This window comes from Malaya genurostris, chromosome 3 (genome assembly GCF_030247185.1).
Source record: "Malaya genurostris strain Urasoe2022 chromosome 3, Malgen_1.1, whole genome shotgun sequence".
In the NCBI taxonomy this organism is placed as follows: domain Eukaryota; kingdom Metazoa; phylum Arthropoda; class Insecta; order Diptera; family Culicidae; genus Malaya; species Malaya genurostris.
The window spans coordinates 66,558,016-66,575,333 of NC_080572.1; the positions used below are offsets into that span (position 1 = coordinate 66,558,016).

A 17,318-nucleotide genomic window follows, 5' to 3' on the forward strand; every position below is an offset into this window, starting at 1 on the left:
ATTTCGGCCTGTGGCGTGTAGCCTCCACGTGAGCGGTTCACCTTTTCATAGAACCTCCGTGTGTCATTTGCGCGGTACAGCTGTTCCATCGCTTCATGGTGGCGCTTTTTCTTCCGGAAACACGTGTTCTGTCTGTATCGTTCCTCGTTCGCTCTAGTGTGGTGTTGTAGCATCCTCGCCCTTGCTTCATTCTTCTCTTCGACCAACTGCTGACATTCGCCGTCAAACTAGTCATTTCCTCGATTCGATTGCAGCAGTGCTACTCACGGCGGACCATATGTTCCTCCATCCGTCTTCAAGAGTCGCCGCGCCAAGCTGCTCTTCCGTTGGTAGCACTAGCTCCAGTTGTTGCGCATATTCCTCTGCAGTACGAATGCTACGTAGCTCCTCGAGATTGAGTCCCGACGTTCCTGTGCGACGAGTATTGTACACCGTCGATAGTTTTGAGCGCATACAAACCGCGACAAGGTAGTGGTCAGAATCATTGTTGGCACTGCGGTAAGTGCGGACATTGATGACGTCGAAAAAGAATCGCCCGTTGATGAGAACGTGGTCGATTTGATTTTCCGTATGTTGATCAGATGATCTCCAGGTGGCTTTGTGGATATCTTCACGGGGAAAGAAGGTGCTTCGAACTACCATTCCTCGGGAGGCTGCAAAGTTTACGCATCGTTGACCGTTGTCGTTTGTTACCGTATGCAGGCTCTCCAGCTCGATGCCCACTTTTCCACACCTTCTGTCCCGTCCAACAAAGTTCCTGCAGTGCTACGACATCGAAGCCGCGGATTTGAATCGTACGTAACATGTGCTTTCCGGGCGGCTTGTTAGGCCTGCACCAACCTCTTGTCTCGCCGGAGGGCCATCGTGTCAGCACTGTTTAGAGTCCCACACTGACACAAGGACGGTAATCAGCCGCTCCTAAAATGGAGAACAGGCGCTGTTTCGAGCCGCCCCAACGTGGGGAACAGACGCTCGGGTAGGCTCGCAAGCCCCCCTTCCCTGTCAGCATACGACCAAGGTCCCACCGGGGTTGGTTACCCGATCTTTCCTATGGTTACTCGTACCCCAGCCGGCATCGCGGGGAGGTAGGGATAGGAGTTACTGGACAAGAGGCTAAGAATCACATTGGGGCCTGAATTGTGCATTGTCCAGTCGTTTACCAACCAATCTATGGCTTGTTTGATGGCTATTACCAGGGTTGTTACGGTGGCGCGAATTTCGCGATTTTCGCGGATTTCGCGATTTTCGCGGATTTGGCGCGTTTTCTGATCTAGTTTTGATGGGGTGGCGCGGATCTCGCGCGGATTGTTTTTCATCAGGTTCGGGAAAAAGAAGTCCAATATTTTTACAAGAATATAAAAAAATGAACAAGTTTCGGTTTCCGGTTCTTATTGAGCAGAGCTGAAATATACTACCCGTAGTTGCATTTCGTGATCGATCGCAAAAGTTAAAATGTACTGTGAACCAACAAACGATACTTGGGAGAAGCAAATCATTCATCATACGTCGAAAATAACGTCGTTCATGACCAAAGGCTGTACTACTGATGTATGAAAGGAATGTTAGTTCTGAACACTTTGTTTCTAGAGACTGCGAGTTGTTCGGAATCTACGAGTTTCACGAGGAAGTGAGTAGAGCCGGTTATGCTTTGGTAAACAATATGATCTCTACAAATTACTGTGTAAAACAATAAATTACCGAAATTTGTAAATCGTTGGACAGGTACGCCACTGCCAACGCACTTTGTTCTTAACTAAATAATCTTTTTCTAATATATTTACAACACATATTATCCCAGTACTTCTGATTTCCGGCTCTTTGAAACACATTGACCTACTGCAAACTTTCAAATGTCAATTGTGCGTAAATGTTCAAGTGTATAGCACTAAAATAATAACTTAATCTAATTTCAAGCCATCTGAAATATCTGCCTATACTATTTTCCGATACTAGGATTCCAAAAAGGGAAGTTTCAATAAAAACGTATTAATGATTGAGTTCTTATTGGTGCCTTTCAACGGATACCACGGAACTCGAAAGAAAACTAGACGTGTAAGTTAGAGCCAACAACAGTTAAATCTTGTCATGGATGTAGCTTATGTAAAGTCCAAGACATGAAAAATTCCAGCGGAATCACGTTTATGACAAGGTTTTACAGAAACAGCAAAAAAAAACATTGAAAAGTATGCATATAAGCTGGGTTTAAAATGATGGAAAAATTACCTACTTTTAACATAATAGTCAGTTTATCGACTTATCAAAAATTTATCTTGAAAATATATGATAATTTCTAAATATAAATTGAAATATTCATCGATGTTCATTCGCTATCAATGTTAGATTAGCCCTGCTTTGAAAAATTGCTGAATAAGTAAACGATGCAGCGCTGCCAACTATACCGATTTTCGTACTCGATTCAGGAATATAGATATGCTCTCTTAAAATACCGATGATTCAATTTTCATACTGATGAATACCGATTATCAGTTTTTGTGTTTTGTTTTATAGGGGTAAACTAGGTTGAGCGACCTTTTTCTTTGCTCACAAAACCAGTATCCTAACTGAGTCGATTTTTGATTTTTCGAGATAGATATTGTACAGAAAGATTTTTCCGTCAAATACAGATTTTTGAAGAAAAAAAAAACAGTTGGCAACTCTGAAGCGATTTAAAACCAGAGATGCCAGGTCTACAGATAAATCTGTGTTTAGTAGATTTCAAAAGTCCTGCACAAATTAGGCTAAGAACACAGATTTCTGCTATATTACACATATTTCCACAGATTTTCAAAGATTTCGCAATTTTACAAAACTTTTGTTTTTGATCACCAACTCATCTTGAGCTTCAAATTTAATAAAATTTTGTCTATCACAGATTTTTTAACGCAATGACCTGGCACCCCTGCGAAGTATGTGCGTGAAAAATTTTTCATTAGTTTAGCTGCTATTTTCTAGTCATTCGAATAAAGAGCGCAACTTAAGTATTTTTTCTCCAATCGATATCATATAATGGGTAAATATAATTTGTAACGTTTAAAAATATGTACATATGATTAACAATGTTTACTAATCTACATTCTCAGGGAAAACTAAATTTGATCGGAACTGGATGACGTTGGTGGATCCCAACGGACAACTTTTCTCCGATTACATCATATACGACGAAGAAAACCAAAGTACACTTTTTAAAGTGTACTGTCGTATTTGCAACCGTAAGAAAATCACGTTCGATAATCGAGGAATCTCTGCTTTGAAAGATCATGCTCGAAGTGCTAAACATAAAGGATTAGCCAATATAAACTCGATGCCTCAGCAGTTACGGTTGAAAGCAACAAGAGAAGCTTCTGTTAAACAAAATGAACCTGGCACTAAACCTGCTAAAGAGGTATATACATGTTAATTGAACGAAAATTCTAGTATGATTCTCGTCTCTAGAAAATTATAGAAATATTTTGAATAGGAAATTTTGGAAATAATTATAATTTCTATGTATTATTTCATTCAGGCAAATACAATTCGGCTCTATGCTACTAACGAGCAAATATTGGAGAAGGAATTGATTTGGACGATACACGCTGTTTTGAAAAACGAGTCCTTCAATTCCGCCGGAAAGGACGATAAGATCTTGCGACTCATCGCACCAAACGACCTTAAAGGGTTCAATCTGAATCGGCAGAAGATGACTCATTTTGTTAATGAAGCTATAGGACCATATTTCAAAGACCTTTTCTTAAATGATGTCAAAGGGAAATACTTTTCGCTTCTGTTCGATGAATGTGAAGCCAGCAATAAGTTAAAGGAGCTTGGAATATTGATAAAGTACCATTCACCGAAGCTCGAAAGGCTTATTAGTTTCCATCTCGAAAGCAAATTCATAGGTAAAGCTACAGCGGAAGTATTACTGTTGCACGTAAATGATGCTCTACGTAACAATAATATGAGTACAGACTTCTTAGTTATGGTTGGGCATGATGGACCAAATGTAAATAAATCTTTTTCAAGAAAGTTGAACAACGAGTTAATCAGAGAACGTGGGTACGGATTAATCTATAACAATTCTTGCATAATACATACCATACACAATGCTTTCCGGTAATATTAGAGAACATTTAGTTTGATTGTTACCCTATTAATTTATTTCTTCGATTCTTGTAGCTATTCGGTTAAGAAGTTCGGATATGATGTCTCGGATCTTGCAAAATACTTATTTTATTACTTCGAGGTTCCTGCAAAATGGGAAAACTTTCATAAAAATTGCAACAAGAAACCTAAACGTTTTCAAAAACACATCGAGACGCGATGGGCATCTCTTGGAGCAGCTGCGTCGACTATACTTGCAAATTTTGATCAACTTAAACAACTCAAGCTAAATATTCAAAAAATGAATAAGCACAGTTTCTATGAGAAAGAAATTTTGAAATTACTTACCCTTCCTGATATAAAAGAACAGATAATGTTCATTATTGAAATAACGCAAGAAGCAGAATCATTGATAAAATTTTTGGAAACAAATGATTTTATATTGTTTGATGTTTACGATAAGATTAATAAGTTTATCGCAATGTTTTTGACGAGATTCTACGATCCCGAAAAAATAGCAATTGCGCTGGATGAAAAAAGGTTACAGGAGGATGATCTCTTGAGCGACGAAGATGTTATTATTTACAAATCGGTTTGTGATGGTGCTGGAAATACCGTACAGTGGCCTACATTCAAACAACGCGTCAAGAAACATTATTTCACATTTGTAAATTATTTGTTCGAAAAAAAAATTCTTTGCAATTTTTTGAAGCTTGTTAGTTTTATGAAACCCCAAAAAATTAAAGATGGGCAATCGTTTCAGCAATTGGTCGAGCTGGCCGAATTGGTGAATTTCCACCTTGACAAAACCAAAATTTACGAGGAGGTGGTTCTGGCAAGTGTTTTCTTCAGTGGACAAAACTTCGATTGTATGCTCTCCGACCTCGAGTTCTACAAATTGCTATTTCAGCAGAGCTGTTGCCAGGAATTACAAAAACTTTTCGATATATGTTCTTGCGTTTCGCATTCTAACGCGGAAATCGAAAGAAGATTTTCACACTCAAAAATATTGATGTCTGATGGAAGATCCCGTCTCGGTGAAAACACATTCAATAATGCAAAGAACATAATAAATGGAATGCTATTCTTCGACAATATGGTCACTAATTTTGTTTGTGATAAAAATCTCATTCTTAAAGCAAAATTTGCACGACAGGCTTACGAAGCGAAGATGGACAAGAAAAGAAATGAAGAAGAAAATGCTCAAAGGAAACAAGATGAAGAGGAAAAGAAAGACATTCAGAGTAAAATCCGACAACAAGAGAAGGCGCTGTCTCAGAAAGCAAAAGCTAAGCAGGAGGCGATGAATTTAATTGAAAGAGAAATTAAAAAGATTAAATCAGATCATCCGGATGTGGCCTACCTTAAAATTCTTCTTTCCGAGAAGGAAAAGCTTGCCGAGCAAGAAGATATTGAAGCAAAAAAATTAGTTTCTCTGAAGTCTGTTTAGCTTTTTCAAAATTACAGAATTGTAAGCAATTTAATTTTCACTGTTACAATTCATCTAACTAAGAACATCTAAAAAGATATAGAATAAAAACGAAATCATTTTCATGGGATTTTGTATGTTGATTTATTTATTGTGTTTATATGATAAACTAATGGACATTTTTAAATTATATTCAAGTAGATTTGCAAGTTCTGCGGTAAGTATCATGCGCATAAAAATTGTGGTACAAACGCTTCGCTCGAATATCGCGCGTTTTTATTTTCAACTTGGCGCGGATTTCGCGCGTTTTAGTGTTCGACTTCGCGCGGATTTCGCGCGTTTTGATTTTGAAATTTTTCGTAACAACCCTGCTATTACGGTGCGGAATCTAAGTCTAAAAACATATTCTGTTTTCAAGGTCAATTGTGACAGATATTGTTAAAAAACTGAAAATTTTGACATAAAACTTCGTATAACTCAAAAAGTAAACAGTCAAAATCGGTCTAGTCATCTCTGAGAACTTGACCTCTTTGTTGACAACATGCACACACACGCTCGCACACACACACACTTGAAATGGTGATCCGGTTGAGGAAGTCGTTCGGAGGCACACAGACAGCGATGATTCGCATGCCAATTAGGGCTGCTAACAAGGCACTGGAGGTTGGCGAAGTAACGACTAGATGGTCAAAATGCACATTGAAAGCCGCTACGCAAATAAATAGACAAGCGGAGAGATGCTTCAAATGTTTGGCCTTTGACCATCGGGCAGGGGCTTATAGAGGCCCGGACAGCTCCAAAGAGAATGCTTTGCACTCCGAAGGACGGGAACGACCACCAGAAGGGTGGCTTCAAGCGGCGTATAACAATGGAGATTACCCAGATAAACCTGAATCATTGCGACATCGCACAACAACTGTTGTGGTAGTCAACGACGGAAACCAAGTGTCGCAAAAATCAACGGCGTCTTCGTATGCAGTTGTTACACACCCCCAAGGTGGACAGTGGTTAACCGACAGTTTGATCGGACGAAAGCCGGTAACCATCGGAGGTGACTTCAATGCCTGAGCTGTAGAGTGGGGCAGTAGATTCACCAACAAAAGAGGATATATTTTGCAGGAAACCCTAGCGAAGCTAGATGTACGTTCGTGTAACGAAGGCTCCGTTAGCACATTTCGGAAAGATGGGAGGGAGTCTGTTATCGACGTCACGTTCTGTAGTCCTTCACTGACGGCGAACATGAACTGGCGAGTTTGCGAGGATTATACTCATAGTGATCATCAGGCGATTAGATATTGCATAGAACAGAATAGACGACGACGTCCAGCTTACTGGTGAGTGGTGGACGCGCTGCTTGTCTCAGAACTAGGAGGCGGTTTCAGAGAGCAAGAATGAGAGCAGACAGAGAGGACCGTTTAGGGGCGTTTCGGAAAGCTAGGGCTGCTTTTAGGCGCGGGATCAAGCATATCATATCGAATTGCTACAAGGAGCTGTTCCGAGAAGTAGATGCTAATCCCTGGAGGGATGCGTACCGAGTCGTGATGGCAAAGATCAAGGGGCGTCGATGCCTGCTGAAATGTGTCCGGACAAGCTGAAGGTAATCGTGGAAGGTCTCTTCGCCTGCTGGATACACTCGGAAAACTCCAGGAAGGAATCATCCTCAACAGGTTGACGAAATGTACGGAGGGCGAGCGCGGACTGTCGATGATGCAGTTCGGATTCCTCAAAAGAGTATCGACGGTGGACGCGATTTGTACAGTGCTTGAGAGTGCTGAAACGGCATCCAAACAAAAGTGAAGAGGAGATCGATACTGTGCCGTGGTCACGATAGACGTGAAGAACGCGTTCAATAGCGCCAGCTGGGAAGCCATCGCCGCAGCGCTGCACAGAATGCGTGTCCCCGACTACCTGTGTCAGATTCTGAAGAGCTATTTCCAGAATAGGATCTTGGTGTACGAGACGAACGAAGGGCAGAAGTCACTGCGGGCGTTCCTCAAGGGTTCATTTTCGGTAAAGTTCTTTGGAACGGTAAGTACGATGGCGTCTCGACACTGCAGCTACCCAGGAAAGTGAAAATCGTGTGTTTTACTGATGACGTAGCCTTAACGGTGCTAGGCGAGATACTCGAAGAAGTGGAGGCAACAACCCAGTGTATTTATGATTTAATGTTTTTTGCCGTCAAATGGCACACGAAATCTAGACTGATTCTGTTCACAGAAAGATGATAGGTACCATCACTGTCCTTCTGGATCTCAGCATGTTGGGTTGTTTTGGTTCTGATATAATCTCTGCTGTTGAGTCGATCGATTCGAAATATTCCGATTTAATGTGCAATTTTCATTCTGCATTCCATTTGAGTTGGGTATGAACTCGAATGTCATTCGTTCGAACATTACTCGAACATTACTCGATCGACTTGCGTACGTATTACTTATGTTCGGTTTAGAATCGTTTTAATTTGTTTATACAAGTGTGGCGGTTTCGACGGAGAAATGAATAATATAAATAATATAGAACGTGTAAGTAGTTTTTTTTTTTATTCAATAATATAATATAATATTAAGGCACACTGCTTAAGCTCTAAGATGCCAAGGGTATTTACTAATCTTAATTATCGTCTAACTTAAAACTAGAGTAGTATCATTATGTAATATAGTATCTGGCGATCGGTAGTGGCCGGTCAATTGAATTTAGGATGAGATGATTCCAGATGGCGATGGTAATTTTCTATGTTGGCCGCATTCTTCGGTCCGTGAGGGTCCGCGGGAAACACCCCCAGGCTACGAAGGCCCGGCGGGTGGCCCGCATGCTGGTCATTGACTGGAGCGGTCTTCCGGTGATTGTGATGTTACGGAAGAGAATGAAAAAAAGAAGTAAATATTGTGGGAAACGGGGTAAAAAAGGGGTGTGGGAACAAAATGTTTGAAAACGACAGAGAACTAATTAGTTGCCATCGAGATGGTGAAAAAACAGGGAAAGGGGAATGTTTGGACGAAATATTTCATTATTAAAGGCCGACAGCATATACTTGAATTAACTATGGATGAATTCTTTCTGTTTCCGTCTTCGCGCAATGCGCATTTTTTCATTCCTTTGTTATTAATAAAGCTTGAGTAAAAGTGAACACTTGTGTTTTTTTTCAGATGCAATGTTTGTCTTGAAATATAGTTGAAAATACAGTCCACTGATCGAAATAGGGAACATTTGGTCCTTCATGGCCGGATAGTGAAGTAAAAACTCATTGGAAAATACGAATTCACATTGAAAAAAAGAGAATTGAGCATTTAATTGAAGCGTCAATTAAATGTAGTGAGCGGCCATTACTACGCTGGTTTGGCTTTCACTCGAACCACACCGATGGAACGCGATGTCTCCAGCAAAGACACCCAAAGGAACGAAGCAGCAAAAAGGAAACGAGTACACACCGATCAGACAACAACTCGCGGAACAGAAGAAGAAGGAAGATTCTAAAATAATGGAAGAAGAATACGATGTACTAGTGCGTCAGAAAAAGGCAATCAAATCTAGACTTTTACGAGTACAGCGTGCACTATCTGACACTGAAGATAATTCAAACCTTACAAATATTCATTTTCTGCAGCTTCATTTGAAGACTGTCGAGAGTTGTTATCATGAAGTCAATGAATTGCAAAAAAAGATGTACGCGATGCCGCTTTCTGAAGAAACCTGCGATGAACAAGAAGAAGAAATTATCGCCTTTGAGACGGCTTACAACGAACTTGTAATTAAACTGAATACTTTGATCGCAGCGGTTGTAAAGCAAGAATCCATAGCTACATCACGTGTTGTAACGGTTGCCCCTCCGGTGGTCTCCGCTGGTTCTGATTCATCCCAGTTTCCGCCACTAAAAGTTCCGCTGCCGCAGTTTGATGGCTCTTATGAGAATTGGCTATCATTTAAATGTATGTTCCAGACAATCATGGCACGATACAAAAACGAATCTCCGGCAATTAAATTGTATCATCTGCGAAATTCACTGACTGGAAAAGCTACAGGCATCATAGACCAAGACATCATTAATAACAACGATTATGATGCTGCTTGGGAAATGCTTACAGAACGATATGAAGACCTGAGACTTATCATCGATCGACATATTGATGCGTTGAATAAATTACCAAAATTAACAAAAGAGAGTGCGATAGATTTGCGAAAACTGGTGGACAACTGCTCAAAGAATGTAGATGCCTTGAAAAATTTGGAACTTCCTGTCGAAGGATTGGGTGAAGCGATGCTAATTAACTTAATTTCTTCGAAAATGGATACTGCAACACGAAAGGATTGGGAAATGATCCAAGTCCCAGGTGAATTTCCTGAATACGGTGCAACCATGAACTTTCTAAAGGAACGTTGCAAAGTTTTGGAGAAGATCAACATGAACACAAAAACCAGTACGGATTTAGTAAAAATTCCACGATCGGTGACAAAAAGCAACACGCTTACAACGACGGCTGCACAAAAATGTCCTGTGTGTAAGAACGAACATGAATTGTGGAAATGTGATGATTTTAAGAACTACAGTGTTAGTGACAAATACGACATTTTGAAAAAGAGTGGTTCCTGCTTCAATTGTCTACAAAGAGGTCATCGTACGAATGAGTGCTCATCGTCGAGTTCATGCAAGAAGTGTAGCAAGCGCCATCATACCTTGCTGCACACTGAAGAACGTAAACAGATAACGAAAAAGTCGGATGGAGATACGGCGATCAGCAAATGTGTCGATAGTGTGCTGATGCAATCCGTTCCAGCGACTAACAATCACGATGAAAAAGATAAAGGTGAAACAACGTCTACGCTGTGTTCCAGTGATGAAAATTTGAAGGTACACTGCCTACTTTCGACAGCTGTGGTAACAGCCTATGGCAGAACAGGATTACCGTTTCCTTGCAGAGCCATTCTGGACTCAGCTTCTCAGACAAATTTTGTTACAGAACAATTTGCTAACTTATTGGCGTTGCAAAAGGAAGCTGCGGATTACATTGTCAGTGGTTTGGATGGAAAAAACACGCGAGTTAAATTTAAAATTCATCTGAAGGTTTCATCCCGGGTATCTAATCACAGTGTCATGCTTGACTGTCTTATTACACCAAAAATCGTTGGCGACCTACCGACGCTGTGTCCAGACATACGCTCATGGCCATTACCAACTAGTATTGAACTTGCAGATCCAAAGTTCTTCAAGAAAAATCATATTGACATTTTGATTGGAGCTGATATATTTTGGGATTTGATAAAACCGAACAAGTTAAAATTGGCTCCAAATCTTCCTACTTTAACGGAAACTGAATTCGGTTGGATTGTCGGAGGATCATTCCCAGCCCCCGAAAGGAAGTTTCAACGAACCTTATGTACGGTGATCGAGAATGAAAATTTAAGTGATATTCTCAATAAATTCTGGAAGATAGAAGGACTTGCGGATCTTCAACAAGACACCACAGCATCAGACAAAGAGTGTGTCGAGTTTTTCAAGCGTACATTCCGACGAGACGATGATGGACGATTTCATGTCCGACTTCCCTTCAATGAACGTAAGTCGGAAATCGGTGAATCAAAAAATGCTGCTATCAGAAGATTCCTGAATCTTGAACGAAAATTAAATAGCGATCCTACACTGAAGCAACAATACGTACGATTCATTCGTGAGTATCAGCAATTAGGACATATGCTGGAAATTGATCCAACGAATGACGATGATAGTGGTTTCTATCTCCCGCACCACTGCGTACTCAAACCGTCAAGCACAACAACAAAATTAAGAGTTGTGTTTGATGGGTCGGCTAAATCTTCTAGTGGAATTTCTATAAACGACGCACTGTTACCGGGACCCATAGTGCAAAATGATTTGGTGGCGATATTACTGAATTTTCGTTGCTTTCGCTATGTCGTTACGGCTGATGTATTAAAAATGTTTCGGCAGGTCGGTATACAGTATCCAGATAGGAAATTTCAACGCATCGTATGGAGGGAGAATTCGAATCAACCCCTGAAGCTGTTTGAACTTCAGACTGTAACGTATGGACTGACGTCATCGCCATTTCTTGCTACTATGGCACTCAAACAGTTGGCTTCCGAACACGCTGAAGATTATCCACTCGCAGCAGCTGCAGTCGAAAGGTGCTTCTACATTGATGACGCCCTGGCCGGAGCACAAACATTGAACGAAGCCTGTCAGTTACAACAAGAAATTATGGAGCTATTGCGGTGTGGCTGTTTTGAAGCACATAAATGGTGTTCCAATTCAGATCTTATTATCGAAAATGTACCAGATGAACTTAAAGGAGATAGAGTGGATGTTTCTAACATCGATGAAAGGACAATTGTGAAGACGTTAGGAGTAGCTTGGAACCCAAAGGAAGATTGTTTTTCGTTTTGCGTACCATCTTATAATGCTGTTCTACAACAACCTATTACGCGTCGAAGCATTCTGAGTGAGGTGGCACGAATCTATGATCCGTTAGGATTAATCGGCCCGGTCTTAACAACTGCTAAGTTGTTTCTTCGTGAAATCGCAGCTATTACAACTGATTGGGATGCTCCTTTACCTGAATTAATTGAAAAACGTTGGAAATCATTCCGCGAAAACTTGTTGAAATTAAATGATTTGAAAATTCCACGTTGGATCCTTTCTACCGCGGCTATCAGAATTGATCTTCATGGGTTTGCCGATTCTTCGAACAAGGCATACGGTGCTTGTTTATATACAAATGTGCTGCATTCGGATGGCACTGTCGCTATGAAACTTATATGTAGCAAATCAAGAATTATTCCGAAACCGTCTAAGAAATTGAAACCTATAACCACCCCACGATCAGAACTGCTTGCTGCAGTGTTATTATCCCGTTTGACTGACAAGTTTATCTCCTCTACTGAAATGAAATTTGCTACAGTGAACTTATGGAGTGATTCACAAATAGTACTGAGCTGGATAAAAAAATCTCCCGGTGAACTACAACTTTTCGTGTCGAACCGCGTGCAAGAAGTTCAAAAACTAACAAAAGACTTTCGGTGGCACTATATCGAAACACACTCTAATCCTGCGGACATTATCTCTAGAGGTGAACAGCCCGAGGTATTGACAAGTAAACAACTTTGGTGGAATGGACCAACCACGGTAAATTTTGAAACAGTTCCAACGCTTTCGGATGAATTATTACCCGATTTGAAGAAAACAGCAGTACTCGCTGTCACCACAAGTCTACGGATGAAATTTTTTGATGACGTTAGTGATTTTGGCAAAATACTGCGATGCATGGCCTACTTGATACGCTTTGCATTGTTTATTGCTTCTAGAAAACAAACGGTGATACTTGGTCCCATACAAGCAAGGGAATTGACATGCGCTCTAAGGGTGGTTGTTCGTTTGGTGCAAGCTGAATCGTTTTCGAAGGAAATCACATTTTTGAAACAAGGTAAAAACGAGAAGCTTCAATTACGGAACTTTCTTCCGTTCATTGACTCTGAGGATGGGATTTTACGAGTTGGTGGACGCATTAAACACGCGTTCATTCCGTACGACAGTCGCCATCAAATGCTGTTGCCCGCGAAGCATCCAGTAACTGAAAAACTTATTCGTCACTTACACCTAGAAAATTTGCATATTGGGCAACGGGGACTTCTCGCGATAGTGAGACAACGATATTGGCCCTTAAGGGCTAAGTCTACGATTAGAAAGGTAATCCGATCCTGCATTACTTGTTTCCGTGCATGCCCGGTTAAAACTACTCAGCTGATGGGTAACTTACCATCGTATCGTGTACAACCATCACCAACGTTCGCTCGAACAGGAATCGATTTCGCTGGTCCATTTTCGATCAAGTCAACTACACAAGCAAGAAGACCAACGACCACGAAGGGTTACGTATGCCTTTTTGTCTGCATGACCACGAGAGCAATCCACGTGGAATTGGTATCTGATCTTTCATCAGATGCGTTTTTGGCCGCATTGAGACGTTTTGTTAGTCGACGAGGACTAACATCTATGATTCTTTCGGATAACGCCACAAATTTCGTTGGGGCTAATAGTGAGCTAGAGAAACTGAGACAACTTTTTGAGAATGAGCAGCATAAACGACAGCTGAACTTGTTCTGCGCCACCAAGGGCATTGAATGGTTTTTTATACCACCTCGCAGTCCACACTTTGGTGGAATTTGGGAGGCGGGAGTAAAATCGATAAAGCATCATTTAAAACGTATCGTTGGTACACGCTGTCTTTCATTTGAGGAACTGTATACAACATTAACTCAAATCGAAGCAGTACTCAATTCAAGACCCCTAACTCAAGCCTCAGACGATCCGAATGATCTAACCGCAATTACCCCCGCACATTTTTTAATCGGACGAGAAATGCATGCTATTCCAGAACCGTCATATATGAACCTGAAGGAATCAACTTTGTCGAGGTGGCAATTAGTGCAATGTATGCAACAGCAGTTTTGGCAAAGATGGACGGCTGAATACCTCCCCGAATTGCAGAATCGACAGAAGTGGAATAGTTTAACTAGAATTAAACCAGGAGCATTAGTTCTATTGGTTGACAGAAATGCTCCTCCTGCGCAATGGCTACTAGGACGAATCACTTTAATGCACCCTGGACAGGACAATGTCACCCGAGTTGTAACAGTCAGGACCAGCAAGGGAGAATTTAAACGTGCTGTAACCGAAATTTGTCTTTTACCATTGGACGAGGATCTCTCCCCGGATCGTGAGGAAAATTCGAAATCCTAGATTCCAACGCTGGGGTGAATGTTTGGACGAAATATTTCATTATTAAAGGCCGACAGCATATACTTGAATTAACTATGGATGAATTCTTTCTGTTTCCGTCTTCGCGCAATGCGCATTTTTTCATTCCTTTGTTATTAATAAAGCTTGAGTAAAAGTGAACACTTGTGTTTTTTTTCAGATGCAATGTTTGTCTTGAAATATAGTTGAAAATACAGTCCACTGATCGAAATAGGGAACAGGGAACGAAAAAGTTAGTGACAAAAAAAAAGATCTTGTTAATTCCAATGAAGAAGGTGAACAGGGACGGGGATCGAGAGAATCGGGCGGATGTTAGTGTCGAACCTGTAGGTGGAGATTATATTTTCTGAGCGAGGAATAACACATTACACTTGTATATCAATGTGTTTAAGGTACTGGTATATGAGAAGCATATATGAACTATCCCGACTCGCCAACACATCCCGAACCGGCACCTCAGGCGGTCTACCTCGGGCCCTGAGGGATTCCAGTAGCTTCGACCTGGCGTCACGATACTCTACGCACGACCACACGACATGCTCGATGTCCTGATAACCGTCGCCACAGGTGCAGAGCCCGTACTCCACGATCCCGATACGCCGGAGATGTGCGTTGAATGTATAGTGATTTGACATGAGCCGTGACATAACGCGAATGAAATCACGACTCATGTTCATCCCCTTGAACCAAGGTTTCGTCGATACCTTAGGGATAATGGAGTGTAGCCATCGTCCCAGTTCGTCATTCGTCCATGAAGTTTGCCAACTTCGAGAGTTTTCTGACGAGAAATACTGAAAAATTCATTGAAGCAGATTGGTCTTTCATAAATATCACCTTCCAATGCGCCCACTTTAGCCAATAAGTCTGCCTTTTCATTGCCCGGAATGGAACAATGCGAAGGGACCCAGACTAACGATATTAAATAAGACCGTTCAGATAAAGTTCTCAAATGTTCCCGTATTTTCCCCAGGAAATATGGGGGATACTTTCCTGGCTTCATTGCCCGGAGAGCTTCTATTGAACTTAGACTGTCCGTGACAATGAAGTAATGGTCTTTGGGCATGGTTTCAATGATCTCAAGGGTGTACTGAATAGCAGCTAATTCTGCGACGTAAACTGAAGCCGGATCACTGAGTTTGTAAGAAGCGGTGATGTTTTGATTGAAGATGCCGAAGCCTGTGGACTCGTTGATGTTTGATCCGTCAGTGTAAAACACCTTTTCACAGTTGACTGTTCTAAATTTATTATAAAAAATATTTGGGGCCACTTGAGGGGGCACGTGATCCGGAATTCCACGAATTTCTTCTCTCATGGATGTGTCGAAAAAAACAGTAGAATCAGAAGTATCCAAGAAATGAGCACGGTTGGAAACAAACGAAGAAGGATTAATATTCTGAGCCATGTAATCAAAATACAAGGACATAAAACGGGTTTGAGAGTTAAGCTCAACTAACCTTTCGAAGTTTTCAATCACCAGAGGATTCAAAATGTCGCATCGAATGAGCAAACGATATGAGAGATCCCAGAACCGGTTTTTCAGTGGAAGAACGCCCGCCAGCACTTCGAGGCTCATCGTATGAGTCGATTGCATGCAACCCAAGGCAATACGCAAACAACGATACTGAATTCTTTCCAGCTTGATGAAATGAGTGTTCGCCACTGATCGGAAGCAGAAGCATCCGTATTCCATCACGGACAATATCGTTGTTTGATACAACCTGATCAGGTCTCCTGGGTGGGCACCCCACCATGATCCGGTTATTGTACGAAGAAAGTTGATTCTCTGCTGGCATTTTTGTTTCAGATACCTAATGTGACATCCCCAGGTGCCTTTGGAGTCGAACCAGACCCCGAGATATTTAAATGTGAAGGCCTGAGCTATGGTTTCACCCCCTAGTTGAAGCTGTAATTGTGCTGGTTCTCGCTTCCTCGAAAATACAACCAGCTCAGTTTTCTCCGTAGAGAACTCGATACCCATTTGAAGAGCCCATGATGATAAGTTGTAGAGAGTATCTTGTAATGGTCCTTGGAGATCGGCAGCTTTGGGTCCTATAATAGACACAACGCTGTCGTCGGCAAGTTGTCTTAGCGTGCAAGATGTGTTGATACGTTCATCGATATTACTTACGTAAAAATTGTATAAAAGGGGGCTTAAGCATGAGCCCTGAGGAAGACCCATGTAGCTGAATCGTATTGTCGACAAATCACCATGCGCAAAGTACATGTGTTTCTCAGACAATAGATTATGTAAAAAGTTGTTCAAAACTGGCGAAAGACCATGCTGATGCAACTTCTCAGATAGGATATTTATAGAAACTGAGTCAAAAGCCCCCTTAATGTCTAGGAAAACTGACGCCATTTGTTCTTTACGAGCAAATGCCATTTGAATTTCTGTTGAGAGCAACGCAAGACAATCGTTCGTTCCTTTGCCCCTGCGGAAACCAAATTGTGTATCTGAAAGTAAACCATTAGTTTCGACCCAATTGTCTAGACGAAACAGAATCATTTTTTCGAACAATTTCCGGATACAGGAAAGCATAGCAATCGGCCGATACGAATTGTGATCGGAGGCTGGTTTCCCTGGTTTTTGAATGGCGATAACTCTGACTTGTCTCCAGTCGTGTGGGACAATATTACCCGTGAGGAACTTGTTGAATAAATTCAGCAAGCGCCTTTTGGCGGGGTCAGGCAGATTTTTCAACAAGTTGAATTTTATTCTGTCTAATCCCGGGGCTTTATTGTTACATGACAAAAGTGCAAGTGAAAGCTCTACCGACGACACGACCTGCCACTCGTCTATCAAAACTGTATCGTAAATTTAACTACCCCTCAGTAACTGGAAATGTCAAATCGAAAACGCTAGTGAATTTTTTTAAACTGGCAGCACAAGTGGTAACTGACGGTGAATCGTTAGCGAACAGTTTTAATGCTGATTTTTCTTCGGAGTGCCTGGTCGTGTCGTCGGCTCTACCATCGAAAACGGTGATTCGTTTGTATTTGGTGTCGCGGCGCGGGTGATCTTCTGTTCCGGAACAGAGTCTGGGCATA

General features: G+C 41.4%; 2 protein-coding genes across 2 annotated transcripts; both read left to right on the top strand.

Annotated features, from left to right (window-relative positions):
- The first annotated feature begins 1,193 nt into the window (after positions 1-1,193).
- LOC131437385 (uncharacterized) lies at positions 1,194-5,872 on the top strand. The gene is made up of 4 exons (XM_058606688.1): positions 1,194-3,010; positions 3,081-3,382; positions 3,503-4,089; positions 4,153-5,872. Exons 1-4 carry the CDS (start codon positions 3,007-3,009, stop codon positions 5,525-5,527), a joined length of 2,268 nt encoding a protein of 755 aa, XP_058462671.1. The 5' UTR covers positions 1,194-3,006; the 3' UTR covers positions 5,528-5,872.
- A 3,001-nt stretch (positions 5,873-8,873) lies between these two features.
- LOC131433822 (uncharacterized) lies at positions 8,874-11,797 on the top strand. The gene is made up of 2 exons (XM_058600428.1): positions 8,874-11,728; positions 11,794-11,797. The coding sequence occupies exons 1-2, from the start codon at positions 8,874-8,876 to the stop codon at positions 11,795-11,797; spliced, it is 2,859 nt and encodes a 952-aa protein (XP_058456411.1).
- Positions 11,798-17,318: the final 5,521 nt, after the last annotated feature.

What these genes read in the sequence shown, in the direction of transcription:
- LOC131437385 (XM_058606688.1), top strand. An exon ending in GCACTAAACCTGCTAAAGAG is followed by an intron (nt 3,383 to 3,502) that starts GTATATACATGT and finishes TATTTCATTCAG; the next exon opens with GCAAATACAATTCGGCTCTA. An exon ending in ACCATACACAATGCTTTCCG is followed by an intron (nt 4,090 to 4,152) that starts GTAATATTAGAG and finishes CGATTCTTGTAG; the next exon opens with CTATTCGGTTAAGAAGTTCG.
- LOC131433822 (XM_058600428.1), top strand. Translation starts at nt 8,874, where the DNA reads ATGTCTCCAGCAAAGACACCCAAAGGAACGAAGCAGCAAAAAGGAAAC.